At 39.2% G+C, this 17,037-nt stretch overlaps 1 protein-coding gene across 8 annotated transcripts in view; it reads right to left on the reverse strand.

The window, feature by feature from the left end:
- The window catches only part of LOC124306338 (two pore potassium channel protein sup-9), an 817,624-nt gene that overhangs the window by 224,474 nt on the left and 576,113 nt on the right, over positions 1-17,037 (reverse strand). For all 8 annotated transcript variants that reach the window (XM_046766982.1, XM_046766938.1, XM_046766956.1 and 5 more), the window contains 3 exons: positions 6,969-7,124; positions 6,119-6,294; positions 5,200-5,529 (listed from right to left, as the gene is read on the reverse strand). In XM_046766982.1, the coding sequence (XP_046622938.1) occupies positions 5,200-5,529; positions 6,119-6,294; positions 6,969-7,124 (662 nt within the window). The remainder of the gene's footprint in view (positions 1-5,199; positions 5,530-6,118; positions 6,295-6,968; positions 7,125-17,037) is intronic.

Below are 17,037 nucleotides of genomic sequence, written 5' to 3' on the forward strand. Positions count from 1 at the left end.
GGTTTGACTTATTATGTTCTTGTCGTGACCTTAACATTTAATGAAAAAAATCGTAGCATTGTATTACTGGTGGGCTGACACCTTATGTGTTCTACATTGTGAGTAACGTAAAAACAGAAAAGAACAATAAAATCCGAAAAATAAAAGAAGGCGAATTTTTTTTTTTTTTTTTCAAGTCAAAAAAGTATTAAATAGAATCGAATCTGTTTTATCTTACAAAGAAATTTTTCATTCTAGTTACCACTCACACGAAAATCGTAATTCATCAACTGGAAATCGTAATTTTCTGTTTATAAAAGCTGAAATATAGCAAAAAAAAAAAATTAAGGTTTTTGATGCAGAAATCGCGATTTTTCAGGTGGGTGATGATAAAAATAAAAAGTTTTGCGTTTTCGTAAAATATAAGTATAAACAAATGATTAATTCTTATAATTTTGATACATTTTGGATGGGAATGATGTAGGGAACAGAAAAAGTAAAAAAGCTATAGTAAGATTGGAAGCGCGCAACCCGCGCTTACGTGACTCAAATTATTCGACGTCGATTTTCTCAAAAACGGCTGAAAATTAGTTTGACCCATAATGTCCTTGTCGTAACCTTAACATTTGGTGAGGATACATTACAGCAGTGACTTTCTGCTGGGGTGACACCTTGTGTGGTAAACCACGTGAGTAACATAAAAACATGAAAAAAAAGAAAAAAATACAAAAAAGTAGATAAAAAATGAAAAAAAACGAAAAAAATTTTCTAAATATTAAATGGAACCAAATCTTACCACGTCCTCGTCGTTGGTTCTGGGTAATGCAGAGAGTAAGGATATGAATTTGCAAACAAGTTGTCCACAAAAACATACAAAATGTACATTATACAGGTGTAAATCGTCATGGGAATCTTTGAGCGAGTCTAGAAATCGTGCTCAAACACCAGTAACTCGCTGTCGTATAGCTGGTGGATAGTTCAGAAAAGGCTGAAGGCCAAATGCTATTCAGTATTTCGTGAGATGACTGAGCTGTCGGTTAAAATGTCGAGAGACCAGAACTCACACCGAAGTATCAGCATCTCACTGTCATATTCGCGATGTCCAAGTGAGCAAAAAGAGGGATTGATGATTTGCGATCAGGGTGGTGAGTTTTGCTACTCACCACTTTTGAAAAAACAACGGTTTATTATTATATCTTTTTTTGTCACATTCTATCCCGACTGTTCCATTTGTAAGGAATTCATAGCATGCCAGCTTTCTTTTGTTATTTCAAAAAAATAATTCAAACCCTCATCTATCGATGCGAGCGTATGCTAATGGAAGTCCAATGAGTACAAGAATTGACCAGAAGCGATATGACTTCGCTAGTTGCACTTAGGAAATACGACCGGTATTGATAAACGATTATTATTGGAAGATTTTCGGAAGCCGGAACTATTCTCGGTGATTATGCATAAATGGGGCTCCACACAAATTTCAATGCCAAATTTTTTTTTTTTGGCATGTACGCCTTTATTATGTCACCGTCAATAATATTCAACCGGTGGAAGCTGATATTTTTGATTATTTTCATAAAATATGGGGTTTTGAAGTTTGACGAACCGCGCGATAATTTCGGGAAGTTCTAAACGGTTTGACGCCTATATTGGCAATGTAGGGGGATTTGTCAAAAAAGCCTTCCTGCACATGATTCTAAAGAAATACCCCCCCCGCCCTTAACCCCCTCCCCACCCCATGGCCCCCATAAAAGCTCGTCCCCAAAAAATTCTTAATCTCGTATTAATCAAGCTTGTAATCGCGGAGGCTGATATTTTGAATTATATCCATAAGTATAATATATAATTTAATTATTTCCGTATATTTTATTATTTAATTAATTATTATTTAATTATTTAATTATAAATTATTGAGGAGGAGCGCAGTGGCTTAGTGGGTGAGGCTCGGGGTTCGCACGCAGCGGGTTTGGGTTCGATCCCCCCACGGCCGACACCAATACAATTTTATTCTATGTGTTAATCTGCAATCCACGTAGTTCGGAGTTCCACAGTATCAATCCATGTCCCACACCTCTCTGCGATGAGTGGGTGGTCGGGGTTTGGCTCGGGTAATCTCTCGCAAGGCGGTTCTTATCGCGCGATGATGGTCCCTCGGCCGATCTTTGACTTTCCCATGGTATCGCAGGGGAGGAGGTATACCGACCGAGGCACCCCTGGAAGTCCATGCTTGGATTTACTCGCACTGACGCTAGAGGAGGGATTAGGTAGGCAACCGACCCGTATCGGTGGTTGGTTTTTCTGCGAGTTTTCCCAACCACTCTTCGGCGAATGCGATATGGGGAAAAAAGAGTGCATAGCGGCTGTAGACGTGGAGCACAGGAGGAAAGTTCGGGGAGTAAAAGGAAGCAGAAGCAAGCATGAAAGGTAGTGGATCTAAGATAAAAAATGGATGCCCGTCTAAAAACCCAAGCAGGTACAGACGTTGAATTCGAACTTTTTTAACTATTAATAATTTGATTATTAATTATTACTATTTACATATTGATTATTTAACTATTTGATTTAAAACTTAATTATTTACATTACATTCAGGAATGCATATTTTATGAATCTCACCACTTTTTACCTTCAGTTTAGGCGTTGACATGCACAATAATACCCTATTTTATCGCGTGTTTCGTCAAATTTCAAGACCCCATAACTTATAGAAATAATTAAAAATATCAGCCTCCGCCGACTGAATATCACTCATGGTGATAAAATGAAGGCGTTCATACGAAAAAAAAATTCCTTGCCAAAATTGGCGTAGACCCCACCTTCTGCATATTTAACATGTAAATGATATTTAACAACTCGCTGGAGCTCAAAACTCGGATATTTGTATCAGCATGTCACCGTTTCGTTAATATTACGTTTTCAATAATTGTTTATAATTACTGGGAGAAGGCTAAGGACCGGAACTGTGCTCGGGATTGCGTACGGGCACCACTCTTAATATTTAGGACCTTGTTACAACCCAGAACTTGGATTGTTGCATCAGCATCTCACAGTTTTGGTCATTTTACGTTTTCAATTGTTGTTTATAATTATTGAGAGAAATCTACGGACCGTAACTCTTCCCGACATTGTGTATGGTCACTCCTACTAATATTTAGGACCTCGTTAAAATCCAGAACTCGGATTGTTGTGTCAGCATCTCACAGTTTTGTTAGTTTTAAGTTTTCAATAATCGTTTGTAATTATTGAGAAAAAGCTACAAACCGTAACTCTTCTAGAGATAGTGTATGGTCATCACTACTAATATTTAGAACCTCGGTGACGCCCAGAACTCTGATTTTTGCATTGACATCTCACAGTTTTGTTCATTTCACGTTTTCAATAATTGTTCAGAATTATCGAGAGAAAGCTAAAGACCGCAACTCTTCTCAAGATTGTGTATGGTCACTACTACCAATATTCCGAACCTCGCTAAAGCCTTAAACTCCTACTTTTGCTTTAGCATCTCACGGTTGCGTTGGTATCACATTTACATTAATTGTTTATAACGATTGTGGGAGGGCTTGAGACCCCAACGCTTCATTCTTGTCTTCACTTTCAACACTCATACAGAATTAAACCTATTATGTCGACCGATCCCTCAGACACTCCAAAATGACATTTAAAATCGTATTACATAGGTTTTGTGCTTATAATTCATTTTCTGCGGAGTTTAAGCTACAGAACTATTCTTAAAACTTGTCTGTACAGTAGAACTCTCCAGATTCTCACTTCTCTATACTCAAATATTCGAAATACGATGAGATGCTGACATATGTTTTGTGAAGTTGGCATCTCATTTCTTGAAACACGATTTAAATCGCTAAATCGACGGAACTATTGTTAAAACCTATCAGGAACTGTAGAACTAAAGTGGATGCAAGTAAATATGAAGCTCATATATGAGATTCTAATATTTGAGATGCTAGGTTCACATACACATCAATTCGCTTGATTTCGCCGCTGATAAAATTATACACGTTGAAAGTGGCAATGTAGTTTAGTTGAAGGGGATGGGAACATTAGAATGACAAAATTTCACATTTTCTTTAGTGTATTCTCATGAAGCTCAGATCTTTCTTTGATCGCTTCCCAACGATGAGACCAAATACCTGTCCCTGTATGGTGAGCCACATTCGTCGTTATCATGGCTATCGCTGTAAAAAACGCGAATGTTTTTTTCGTGAGGCTCATCAGTTTTGTGTGAAAAAAATTTAATTTTTACGAGTGTCACAATGAAAATGAGTCCGGAGGTTACTCAAGAAGAGAGAGGTTTTATTGGTGATTGGAAGGATCAAAATAGAAACAGAACAGTATTTGTCACTACCAGAGAAGAGCTAATAAACAAAAGATAAGAAAGACAGTAGGCTGAAGATCTACTTGCCGATGCTGAAGTACTGCTATCTTGCCCATTAATTGCGGATTGGTGGTGCGTCAAAAAAAAAACGATATTTTCACGCAATAAAGCAGTCATGAAACTGTAAATGCGTTTTTTTCGAAACCAAGTTTTTGAAAACAGTAAACATGATAATTTGATAATTATTTGATCAATTCACTTGATATTTGGACGGCATATGCTTCATTCCGTTCTCTTGGAAATGAGTTGACCAGATTTCTGATATTTTTTTTCTCACTTTTTTAACTCGAATAAACGTGCAAAGAAGTGATGAATTGTTGCTTTTTTTTGTTTATTCGGGCGCCACTTTTAAAAATTTTAGAAAATCAATAATGTGTTCAATGAAAATTCTGGTTTCATATCTTGACTTTCAAATGGCATTTGGATTTTTTATTTCAAACCAGCCACTTATCCAGAAGGCTATCCACCGCCAAAAAAGGGCTTTTTCAGGAGTGCCATTTTAAATGTTTCCGATAAAACAATTTGCATATACATATATTTAAATATATGTACATGCATGAAAAAATGTAATTTTATAAATGCAATAGAATCACAACAACAACAAAATATCGGCGTTTCTTTCGGTTTCCAATATATCCATCCGCCTTAATACGACAGGCAGTCCGTGTACCCAAAGGGATTGCGTAATAAAGAATGGGATTGAACAATATACATTCACTGTAAAGAATTTGGTGACACACGGTACACAATTGACAATAGTAAGAGTAATAATTTTACTGTAAAGTGGCGAGGTAAAGCAATTAGTTTTGATTAAAATAGTACCAACACACCTGTAAAGCTTCCGCCTCGTCTCTCCGTTCGTCTTCAGTGTTCATAGTGACAAATCTAAGAACTAGCAAATTCAGAGAGGCAGCAACAATGGCCAAACCGAACAGAATGAAGATCAGAGCGAACATCACGTATTCTGGCTTGTTGTCCAACGCATTGTCCTTCTGGAGGGCAACCATATCGCCGAAACCAATTGTCGTCAGCGTAATGAAGCAGTAGTAAACTGAATCGAAATACGACCATCCTTCATATCTTGAGAAGACTGCGGCACCCCCAGCAATCGTGAGACTGGAGAGTGTCGTAACAACACATATCAGATTCATTTCTGATGCCTGAAACTCAAAAGTTCTTCCGTTACATTCCGTTATAATTATTAATAATTATGTGTTCTAAACAGTACTTTATACCCAGGTAGCCAGTTAACGCCAAGATGACATACAAATTATTTACCTCCCCGAAAAACATACTGCGTCCGTTTTTATCACAGTCACATTATGCTGTGAAATTGATCGTACAGCTGTATTATTGCGTGAATTTTACGTAACAGTAGTGCATTACTAATTTTGAAGCATACCTGAGATATGCTTTTTTTATAGTATTATACGTCACTATTGAGGTATACTACAATGAGCGACATACAAAATTATCGTGACAAACGATTCCCTTTGTGCATTTCACAAGTTTAATGTAGTTGTCAAATAATATACATATTACACTGTTATGTATCTATTGGCCACTGTGACATTTGGACTGATCATATTAACACGTGGTAGACATTCGATGTGTCTGTGATCTTGCACGTAATAAGTACGTGAAGATATTTAAGCCTTTGAAACTAATATCTGGTCCTACGAGTTTTGAGCCAGATGATTGTTAAGGATTGGTCCAAGTATTTCATCAATTATATTCCTGTTCACTCACTTGTATATCCTTGCAATTGAGAAGACGTTTCACGCTTTGTATAACAACTGACGAAAACTCGTTGAGCCGTTCGCCTATACTTTGAAACATGACAAGACCTAATGGAATACCCACGATAGCGTAGCACATCGTAAACAATTTACCACCTATGGTATTTGGTGTAGAGTGTCCATATCCTGTAACAGACGAAAAAATTATGAGTATAAGAAAAAAAAACAATTCATGTGCCTGCATCCGTTTAAATTTCAGGGGGTTGTACCCTCAGAAAATGGTGGAAGATAGCAGACTATTTATTATACTTTTGTTTTGCCTTTCCAAGACATTTTTCTAGATACACTGGATCTTCTAGTTTTAATTTGCATTTTAGTTATGTTACTTTCAATTTTCGTTATGCTCGATCTTTAAAATAAAAGATCAAACCTTTTCAATATAAAAAAGAAATTTCTCAGTAAAGGTTGGCGTGGTGTTACTGAAGTGCCATCTGAATTTCATCTATCTCCGTCGACTTTTTCAATTGATCGAGAAGCTTGTCACAGTTTATACGAGCGATATTTCAGATTAACAAGAAGATAATAAAGGGGACGGAAATTGAGAGAGATGGTTGAATCTGGTACGGCTATACGCGCACGCAACGAGGATTCTGCTTTAATCTATCGATGCAATGTGATACTTGATTCGTCGTATGAGATCAACAATTAGTCACTATTATGTGTGCTTCACGCTTACCAAACTGTATTCCATTTTCGTGCAAATCACCTATTAGTTACCAATAAACATATTATATGAACAATACGCCAGTGAGCAAGAGTTCCTAACCCTGTATTATCAAAAATATTATTGAGTGGTTTACCAATCGTAGTAAGCACCGTGGTAGCGTAGTAGACTGCCCCAGCAAATTTCCACTGCTGACCTGCCTTGTGTGGTTCCGTCTTCAGCACAACCGTTTCCATCACCTTGAAGTCGTCCTCGCTTATATTGTACTTCCGTATCACCATTTTCTCTATAGCTGCACGTAAAATAAAAGATCATTATTATTTGTATTTGTTGAATACGATACGCAATTGCATGTGAGTGTGTTAAGGGTAGATATAAACTTCAATACTGAGAATTTGATCACCAAATCCGATTATGGGATGGTGAAAGGCGCATTGAATAATGTGATGGGTACAAAACTGTCAAAAAATGCGTCCAAACCTCCATGCAACGATATACTTTTTCTAACAATAAAAGAAAGGAATGAACATCTCCAATTTAAGGTAGAACAAAGACCAATTCACATCGATTCGAGTCGACGAACTAACTGAAAGTTGAATAAATTCGGTACATTTCTTTCTTTACTACGAACAATTTCCTATTATACCACTCGAATCATAGATTTTGTGGCTCCGATTTGCGTTTGTTGCTGGAACGGGTGATTCCTCTTTCGTACTTTGAATTGCCGTAGATCAGTGCGAAAACTGAAGTTATTTACTGAGTTCTGTTACCTGCCTTGAAGTTAATTATTGCGCATACGTTTCATGAATGTCTACAGAACTGCTTCAATTATTCACCAGTGTGTCAAAACAACGACCAGTATGCCGCATCAATTCGTAGCTTGAGGAAGACAGGGGCTCTATTCACTTCAACTGACAAATAATGTAAACACTAAATTATTCGGTCGTTTCCTTTGCCGCATGTGTAGTGCATACATTATCCTTAAACGGTCGAAGTAGAACCATGAATTATTAGTTTCGATGTTTCGGCTACAGTGTAGGCCCTCCTTAGGACATATTGTTTTTTTAACACCTACATATCGAGAAAAATACCAAACATTTTTTCAAAAACATAGTCAAAATTATGCTAGTTCTCAATTAGATCGCTCATAGTATTAACCTTGAAAGTTTAATCATTTTGATTTTGCCAACAATCATCAGGCTACTATTTACAGAACGAGCACAAAGGGGCATCTAGACTCCGTTTACATTACGTAATGAAACAAGAAAACCAAATAACATGAATTAAAGTAGTAATGCCACAGTCAACAATCAAAAGAATGGTCAACTAAACTGCCTTGCGTTGAGAATACATTCAGATTAAGCTAAATAGTCTGGTTTAATTTATTAGGACGCAAAATCAAACCGTCTCTGTTTCTCCCCCTCTTTCACACCTCCATCCGCAATTGATCAGTCAACGGAACAAATTCATCAACGCTAGCACACGTGTGTTCAATAAGACAGAACTAACCAAAACAGAGCAAGGAGAGGGAAGAACAAAAAGTGCAAAGAAAAAGATCAGAAATTATCAATAGACAATCACTCCGTTAACAGTACTATCGGTAACTTATCCTAGAGACTAGCCTCGATGAAAAGTTTCACATAGGTGTCACTGAGCTTCTTAACATCTTGTCTGCAATTAACAGAGTCTGTATGACTCACAATATTGCACATTTCAAGCATTGGACGCTTATAATAGCGTAGTTTTTCATGCAGAATATTGACATTATCAAAATAAAACGAACGATCAAATCGTACTACGTGTTTAATCAGAGCTGTATAGTGGCCTTCATAATCTTTTATGATGTTCTTCTGTTCATTCAATCTTACTGCAATATGTCTGCTAGTTTGACCAACTTATGGTTTGTTGCAATCTCTGCAGATCTTATGAACAGAATCAGAGTACTTATTTTTAGGTAACATATCTTTACCTGAATCGAACAATAGGCGCGAATCCTTCAAGCTTCTCTTAACAAGTTGTACCTTGTACTTCTTAAACGTACGATTTGAAGACTCGGATAACCCAGCAAAGTAGCTCAGCAAGGCGGGTTCTACACACAGATTCCTGTTACCGACACTGACCAACATTCTCCATAGACTCAAACCCTTTTCCGCGATGACGTAACAGTCTGCCGTACCGACTTGAGGTTGGAACCGTGCAACTTTACCGACGGTTGTATCGGTCGACGGTAAAAATCGCACTCCCTTACCGACAATTCTTATCAGTCGAAGGTCAAAATCATGCTGTTTTACCGACAATCTTACCGACCGAAGGTCAGAGTCGTTATGTAGTGCTTGTCTGCCGACGGTGGAGGGTGCAGTGGGAGCGAGAACTTTTTTACCGTCCCGCATTCTTTTCTCACGATAGGACTGCTGATGTGTAACATTAACCACTTCAAATTCCTTTCCCACGGTGGGACTGCTGATGTGTAACATCAACCACCCCCACATTCTTTTCCCACGTTATCAACCATGTGACATTCCAAAATTAATAGTTCCGAGAATTGTTTTTTATCCACTCGGATATCGCTGATGCGAAACATCAACCACCTTACATTCCTTTCCCACGTTATCAACCACGCGACATTCCAAAATTAATGGTTCTGAGAATTGTTTTTCACTTACTCGGCTGTCGGTTTGATATCAACCAAGTGACATTTTTTTGGCTTGTAACTGTACTGTGAACTCTACGATGAATTTTGAACGGGTTCACTCAAGACCGGAGTGCAAGGTCGACCGATAGCCGCGATATATTCAGAGCCATGGATCTGCGGTGTTGGGTTACTATCGCTCCAAGAATGCTAAAAGGTGCGCGCGCATACACAAACATACGCACAGCTGCCCTATAAAAAGGACGCTCATCGCTACAAACGATCATGAAGCTTCAACTTGTCAAGTATACGTGAGAGAAAAGCTCAAGATGGAACCCGCGAAGTGTTTAAGATTGATCGATATTATGGAATCGGCGTACAAAATCTTGAACAAATCATCATCAACAGTAGAGATTCAGAAATGGATAAAATTTGGAAGTCGAAATATTCGCCTTCTGAACGAAATTTTGCGAATGGCTTCATCGATTGGAGGAAAGATGAGAATTATCACAACGGTTGGACTCTTGAAAGCGCTTGCGGAAAAATTCAAACTTCTTCAGAAAACGGGTGGAGGTACGCGGAAAGTAATAAGAAGCGATCGAGTTCACTGGAAAAATTTGGAATCAGCTTTTGAGGGGAGAATTCGAACTGGATCCACCGTCAATTTGAAGCGTAAAGATGTGGAGAGATTTCTAGAAGACGCGAAGGTACTGGCTGTGACAAGACTAAAAAACGCTCTGACGAAAGACAGGAGCTTGAAAGCCAACGTTATCCTGGCTTGTAAATTTGAAGTTGGAAAAGATGATTACACGGTGGAAGAGATCAAATTTTTGAATACGAGAAATGAAATCATCCTCCAGACAACGGATATCAACGAATGGTTCATAGAAAACGCGACAGAGCGTTTGTTGAGAAAGGTGGAAGATTTCCAGGAAAAGGATTCAGACTGGTCGCTGACTGAAATAATCAATTTGACTGTGAATATCAACAAGTACGTGCCACTACGAGGCGGTGTGTTCACGTACACCCCGTTACCTAAGTATATCAGTGATAAAAAGGCTGTGGTAAACATCAGAAACAACGACTCTCACTGCTTTCTTTGGTCGGTCACCGCAGCTCTGTTCCCAGCCGACAACAACAATCCCAACGCGACCAGCTCGTACCTGTATTTTAGCTCAGTGCTACGGTATGATGGTATAAAGTATCTTATGTCTCTGGACAAAAACACCATTTTAAAATTTGAGAAGCTTAACGGTCTTTCAATTTACGTTTATGGTATAAAAAGTGTAATAGTACCGATTCACCTGAGTCAGAATGAGTCTGATAAACCTGTGATTCATCTCTTAGCTATAAAAACTGAAATCACTGACGATGACGATGATGATGTTGATATGGAAAATTATGAAAAAAATTGAATCTTTCATTTGACTTGTGTACGAAATCTGTCTCGATTAACGAGTTCTCAAATTTCTAAACATAAACGTCATACTTGGTTATGTGATAGGTATCTATCACACTCTCAATCCGAAAAGTGTTTGTTTAAGCATAATGTAGATTGCATGAATTGAAACAAAACCAAAGTTATTCTACCTACAGAGGAGAAAAAAATTCTTAAATTTAGGAATTTCAAATATAAAGGAACCGTTCCGTTCTGCGTTTACGCAAATCTAGAATGTTTATTGCAGCCCACTCTTAAAAGTTTTGGGGAAAATAGAACAATTTATCAGAAGCATCTTCCGTATAGTACAGCTTACTATCTACATTGTGCGTTTGACGATTCGCTTTCTGAATTTAAAATTAATCGTGGAGAGACTTGTATTCAATGGTTTGTGAATGAGTTAGCGGAATTGGCACAATCGTTAGATGTTTATTTCAAAACTGTTGTACCGATGGAACAACTCAATTTCAATCAAATCAACGAATTTCATTCAACAACAGTGTGTCACATTTGTGAAAAACCGTTCATATTCACAGACGTGAAACATCGTGATCACTGTCAATTCACGGAAAAGGTCCGTGGTTCTGCTCATCGAGGTTGCAATTTAAATCACCAAAATTCTTACACAATCCCAGTGATATTCCAGAATCTGTCGGGTTACGATTCACATTTTCTGATCAAAGCACTGGCTACATCGTTCAAGGGCACAATCGAGCTTCTATCCGTAAACACAGAAAAGTACATTTCTTTGACAAAATATGTCAAGGGGACAAATATGAAATTTAGATTCGTACCGTTTCATACCCAGTAGTCTTGAGAAATTAGCAACGTATCTCGGTGATGATCAGAAATCAATCAAACGAAAATTTTATCGTAGCTCAGATAAATTTCAGTTATTGACTAGAAAAGAAGTGTTCCCGTACGAATACATAGACAGTTGGGAGAAGCTCAAGGACAGAAGGCTACCATCCAAACAACAATTTTACTCAGAATTAAATGATCGGGATATATCAGACGACGACTATGCACATGCATGTAAAGTTTGGCAAACTTTCAACGTTCAAACTTTGGGAGAGTATTCGGACTTATATTTACAGACGGACGTGTTTTTACTAGCCGACGTTTTTCAAAACTTTCGACAGAGCTGTTGGACAACGTACAACCTGGATCCGTTACATTATCACACCTCGCCCGGTCTGTTGTTTTATGCGATGTTAAAGTGTACCGACATCGAGCTCGAACTTCTCACCGACATAGATATGGTTATGTTCATCGAAAAAGGTATTCGCGGTGGTGTGTCACAGTGCTCGAACAGATACGCAAAGGTACATGGGGGAGGCATTCGATCCTGAGGTCGAAGAATCTTATCTCATGTACTTTGACGTTAATACGGTGTTGTACTTTGTATTTGTACGGTGCTGCTATGAGCTTTGCTGTGCCATACGGTTCCTTCGAATGGTTATCAGACTTCGGACAATGCGATGTTCTTACCATCTCGGACGATGCGGAGTTTGGTTACATACTGGAGGTGGATTTGGAATATTCTAAGGAACTGCATGAAATTCATAAGGACTTACCACTGTGTCCAGAGCACTATACATATACCTCCGATCTCGAATAGTAAGCAACCGAAATTGACGCCCACGCTACTTTCCAAGAAAAACTACGTTGTTCACAATAGCGTTTTGAAACAATGCTTACAATTAGGCTCAACATTACTCATAATTCACAGAGTTCGCAAATTCAGACAAACCGCGTGGCTCAAAAAATACGTAGATTTGAATACCGATTTGCGCTAAAAATTTCACAACGAATTCGAGAGAAATTTTTACAAACTGATGAACAACGCAGTTTTTGGCGAAACAATGGAAAATGTTGGGAAGTATAGAGATGTCAGGCTAATCATGAAATGCGATGAAAGATACGGTGCTGGAGCTACTATAGCCAAAACCAATTTTCACACCTGCACCGTTTTCAACAAAGATATAATTATCGTCAAAATAAGTGAGACGAAAGTCAAGTTGAATAAACCATTGTATGCAGGTTTCTCCATCATGGATCTGGCTTAAACATACATCTACGATTTTCATTACAATTATTTTAAACGGAAATTCGGCAACCGAGCAAAATTAATGTATACGGATACCGATAGTTTGATTTACAACTTTACCGTCCCCGACATATACGTACGAACATATGAAGGAGGACTTGCATGAATTCAATACGTCTGATTATCCGCTTGACAACGTTCATGGAATGCCTCTAGCAAACAAAAAAGTTCACAACTTGATGAAAGATGCTAAGAGCGGGAAGATAATGTTTGAATTTGTAGGAATAGGAGCTAAATGATACGCATTCCGAGTCTTGGGGGATGAGAAAGACAGTAAACGGGCCAAAGTTGTCAGAGGATCAGCGTTGAGCAAATTAACTTCCAACGATTATTTGGAATGTGTTTTTAACCGTGAAAATTTGTCTGCAAATCAGCATGTGATATTAATTCAAAAGCACAAAGTATACACCGTAGAACAGCAGAAAGTGGCACTAAGCTGGAATGACGACAAGCGCATCGTGTTTCAAAACACAACCGACACGCTTCCGTGGGGCTACAAGCCTGCACCTTAGCTGTATAATTACCGTATTGCAATCTATGTGGGACTTAATTTATAACTGTACCATGATGTATAAGATATTATTATGTAGGATGGTGAATAAGAACGCTCCGAAATATGGAAAATTGTACAACGATACATATGTCTGTCGATTGTCTCAAAAATAAAGATGCATACTTGTTATGTGTCGAATATGAAATAAAGAGGCACATACGTTTTTACAAAAAATTCATTTATTCAAATGTCACATATCCGATTCGTTCATCCGACTGTTGTGTGTATTGTCGAAACCTAACCATTTAACATATATTCTTCCTTCACGCTTCTTGAGCACCTTCTCCACCAGACAGATATCCGGATGTTTAACCTTAAGGCGCACTTGTTCGTAGAAACCACCAGCTATCGGTTTATCTCCGTAGTCTTTTAGCTTGTACGTCACAGGATGAGTATTTTCCACTCGACTGATCGTGAATATTTCGGTCGTTCAATTCGGAGTGTAACTTTTCTCGAAGACATTTTTGAATTTGCTACTTCGAACTTTGTCACCGGATTTGAATTTTTGCCGATATGGTAGGTATCACTCGAAGCCCTCCGTACAACTGACGTAATAACAGACTTTCGTTTACGACGGTGACATCCGACGGTTTCATTCTTATGGTTCGGTGTTTGGCGTTGTTGTAAGCCGGAACCAAATCAGATAAGATGTTGAGCCACTTGTAGCTTCCTTGCATGCTGAACCGTGTCCACATTTTACCTTTTAGCGTCCGATGGAAACGTTCACTGATCGAAGCCTTCAAATTACTGTACGTGGAGTAGAGTTTGATTCCCTAGCGTGTCATAAGCGATTCAAATTTTGAGTTGTAAGATTCCGTTCTTCTGTCGACGTGTAAATTTTTCGGAACCCGTCCTTGGATAAGCACAGATTCCATTGCCTTCGTAACATCATCTTCAGATTTTCTCTTCATCGTTACAGCCCACGCATACTTTGAAAAATTATCAATGACTGTGAGCATGTACTTGTGACCTTTGTTTTGTCCAGCGTACGACGTCATATCAACAAGATCCGCCTGCCAGGTCTCGTCGATGCCGCGCATGTCTACACGTCGACGCGGGTAATTCCGGCGTGCAGGCTTATGCAGTTCCGTCACCAGTGCTTGCTTTTCCTCGTTCATATTCCAACGCTATTAGTCTGGTGTCCAATTTGGAAATGATTTCCGCGTTTCGAATCGACAAGTCTCTGTCTGTTTTAAAGTCTGTGTAGAAGGTATCCAAGGCTTTCTTCGCGGTGATCTCCAAAGCTTTGATCATTTGATCGAGGTTGTCGATTTGTTTTTGCAGCATGCTGAATTTTCGTCTCAAGGTTTTTAAAGTTACAGCATTGTTCGGCGCTGCGGGATCTGCGACGTTGCACAGTCTCTTGTTCCGTATATCGTAATGCTCGTCCGCTGTTATTTGAAACCCGACACCCGGAGGACCGCGAGTGCTCGCGGTCGTGTTTTTATTCAGCTGACGTCCAAACACGTCGACGCTCATCTCGGTAATGAATGCAAAAATGACGGGAGCTGCTTAATAAATGATTCCTGCTTCGCGTAGCTCTTCGATAATGGAGATTATTTCGTTATTGTGACTCGGATTTCCCGCTGCCTGAGATGCCAGGAGTAAACGAAGACGCTCCACTAACTCGTTTGGGTCATCCCAGAAGACGTATTCCGTTTCAACACCTTGTCGAGTGATCATAGCTTGCGGAAGTAGACCTTTACCCTTTCGGCGAGGTGATGGGGAATGATCCATCAATTCGGCAATAACATTTCCTAATTTCTAACTGTTATCGTTTCGAACAGCCCCATCGGATGAGTGATACTTTTTACGCGCGGTCTTTGCGAGGATTATGTTTTTAAAATTTTCCCAATCTCTGGCGCTCACAGAAGAACCGTCAGGCTTCTTTTCGAACAAAATTTCCAGCAAACCCTTCGTTTTCGGGTGATGCGTATCACCAATACGAATGTAATCACTCTCGAAAGATATCAACGAATCACCAATCATTAGTCCGTTTAAGAGGTTGCGTACACCGTACGCGTTGTCCAATTTACTTTTCGTCTTCGCATCTCGCATCAGTGCAAAATACTCATCCTCGATTTTCTCGACCGGTGTTTCTACGATTGTTTTATCTCCTGCCGAAGCAAAGGAATCGTCCATTTCCGAGACAGTCTCATTCTTCATTTCATTTTTCATCTGCTTTATTTCTTCTTTAATGTCTTCCACCTCTTGTTTCACAGGTTTCGTATCTTTTGTAACATTCACCAGTCCTTGCAACGGCGTTAATACTGGTTTGAAAACGTCACTCAATTTCTGAGTCGTAGATTCCTTGCCCGACTTGAGCAATCTGTGTTTTCGACGGATCGCAGCACTTGCTTGAGCGATCTGATGTAGGACATCTGTTTGCTTGGAAATTTCAGAGCTCTGCATGTTGACGCAATTGATTCTGCAACGCTACCGCGTCTCTCGCTCGAAAACGTTGGATTTTATTTCTTTTCCAGGCTAACAAAAGAATCGAATCCCCTCCTGTATCGTCCTTCGTTGAGCTCACTGTCTTTGTCGATCACCAGAAACCCGTACTTTTCACCGTGCCAGCATGCAGAGCACACACTTTTAAACTCTGTGTGATACATATCGATGTTTACATGGTCGTTGTATACGTGTCTCAGGTTCATATCGTCTTGTTTGAATAACACGAGTAAGTTTACGTTGTCGCGCACGAGATGTTTGGAAATACGCGCGGACGTCTGACAGAGATAAAAACAGTGAACGTCGTGATGTCTACCCACGCAAAAGTAGGCTCTAATATTGTCCTGCTTCTCGCACGCTACATCGTCAAATATGATCATTGAGTTGGGCCCTGCTTTTTCCGGTGTAATCACTTGCTCACGTTCGGTAAACGCAAAATACTCTGTATTCTCAACATGGTTCAACAATTGCTTTAATAATTGGTATTTAGGTTGATTGAGAGATTTTGAGTAGATGTAGATATTTTCAAATCTGAGTCCGTTGGGATGTGATAAGTGTGAGCAACGCATTAGTTTGACCACAATACGACGGTCCACAGAATAATGCACGTACACTATTCGGGAGTAATTCACCGTTTCGTTTGTGCCTTCTGACATTTTGCTCCGAAATTTTGTCAAAATTCATCACGGAAAGCTTAGTAGGTTGTTTCTTAAACCGCATCTCGGACATGACTGATCCGAGCCGCTATAAATATCCCGTCTTGAAGCACTTTTTTTTAGTTAACGCACGAACATGATCGCGTACAGAGGTAAACGAAGCAGCAGGCGGCAACACCGTGCCCAAGGGTCTGGTGAATAAAATCATCAACAGCCTTCCAGTCAAATTGCATGTACCTGGTTATCAGTACTGTGGGCCTGGTACGAAATCAACAAAGAGACTCGCACGGGGTGATCCGGAAATCAATCTTCTCGACACAGTTTGCAAGGACCACGACATTGCTTACTCGCAGAATCCTGAACATCTT

Source organism: Neodiprion virginianus, chromosome 1 (assembly GCF_021901495.1).
Source record: "Neodiprion virginianus isolate iyNeoVirg1 chromosome 1, iyNeoVirg1.1, whole genome shotgun sequence".
Lineage (NCBI taxonomy): Eukaryota > Metazoa > Arthropoda > Insecta > Hymenoptera > Diprionidae > Neodiprion > Neodiprion virginianus.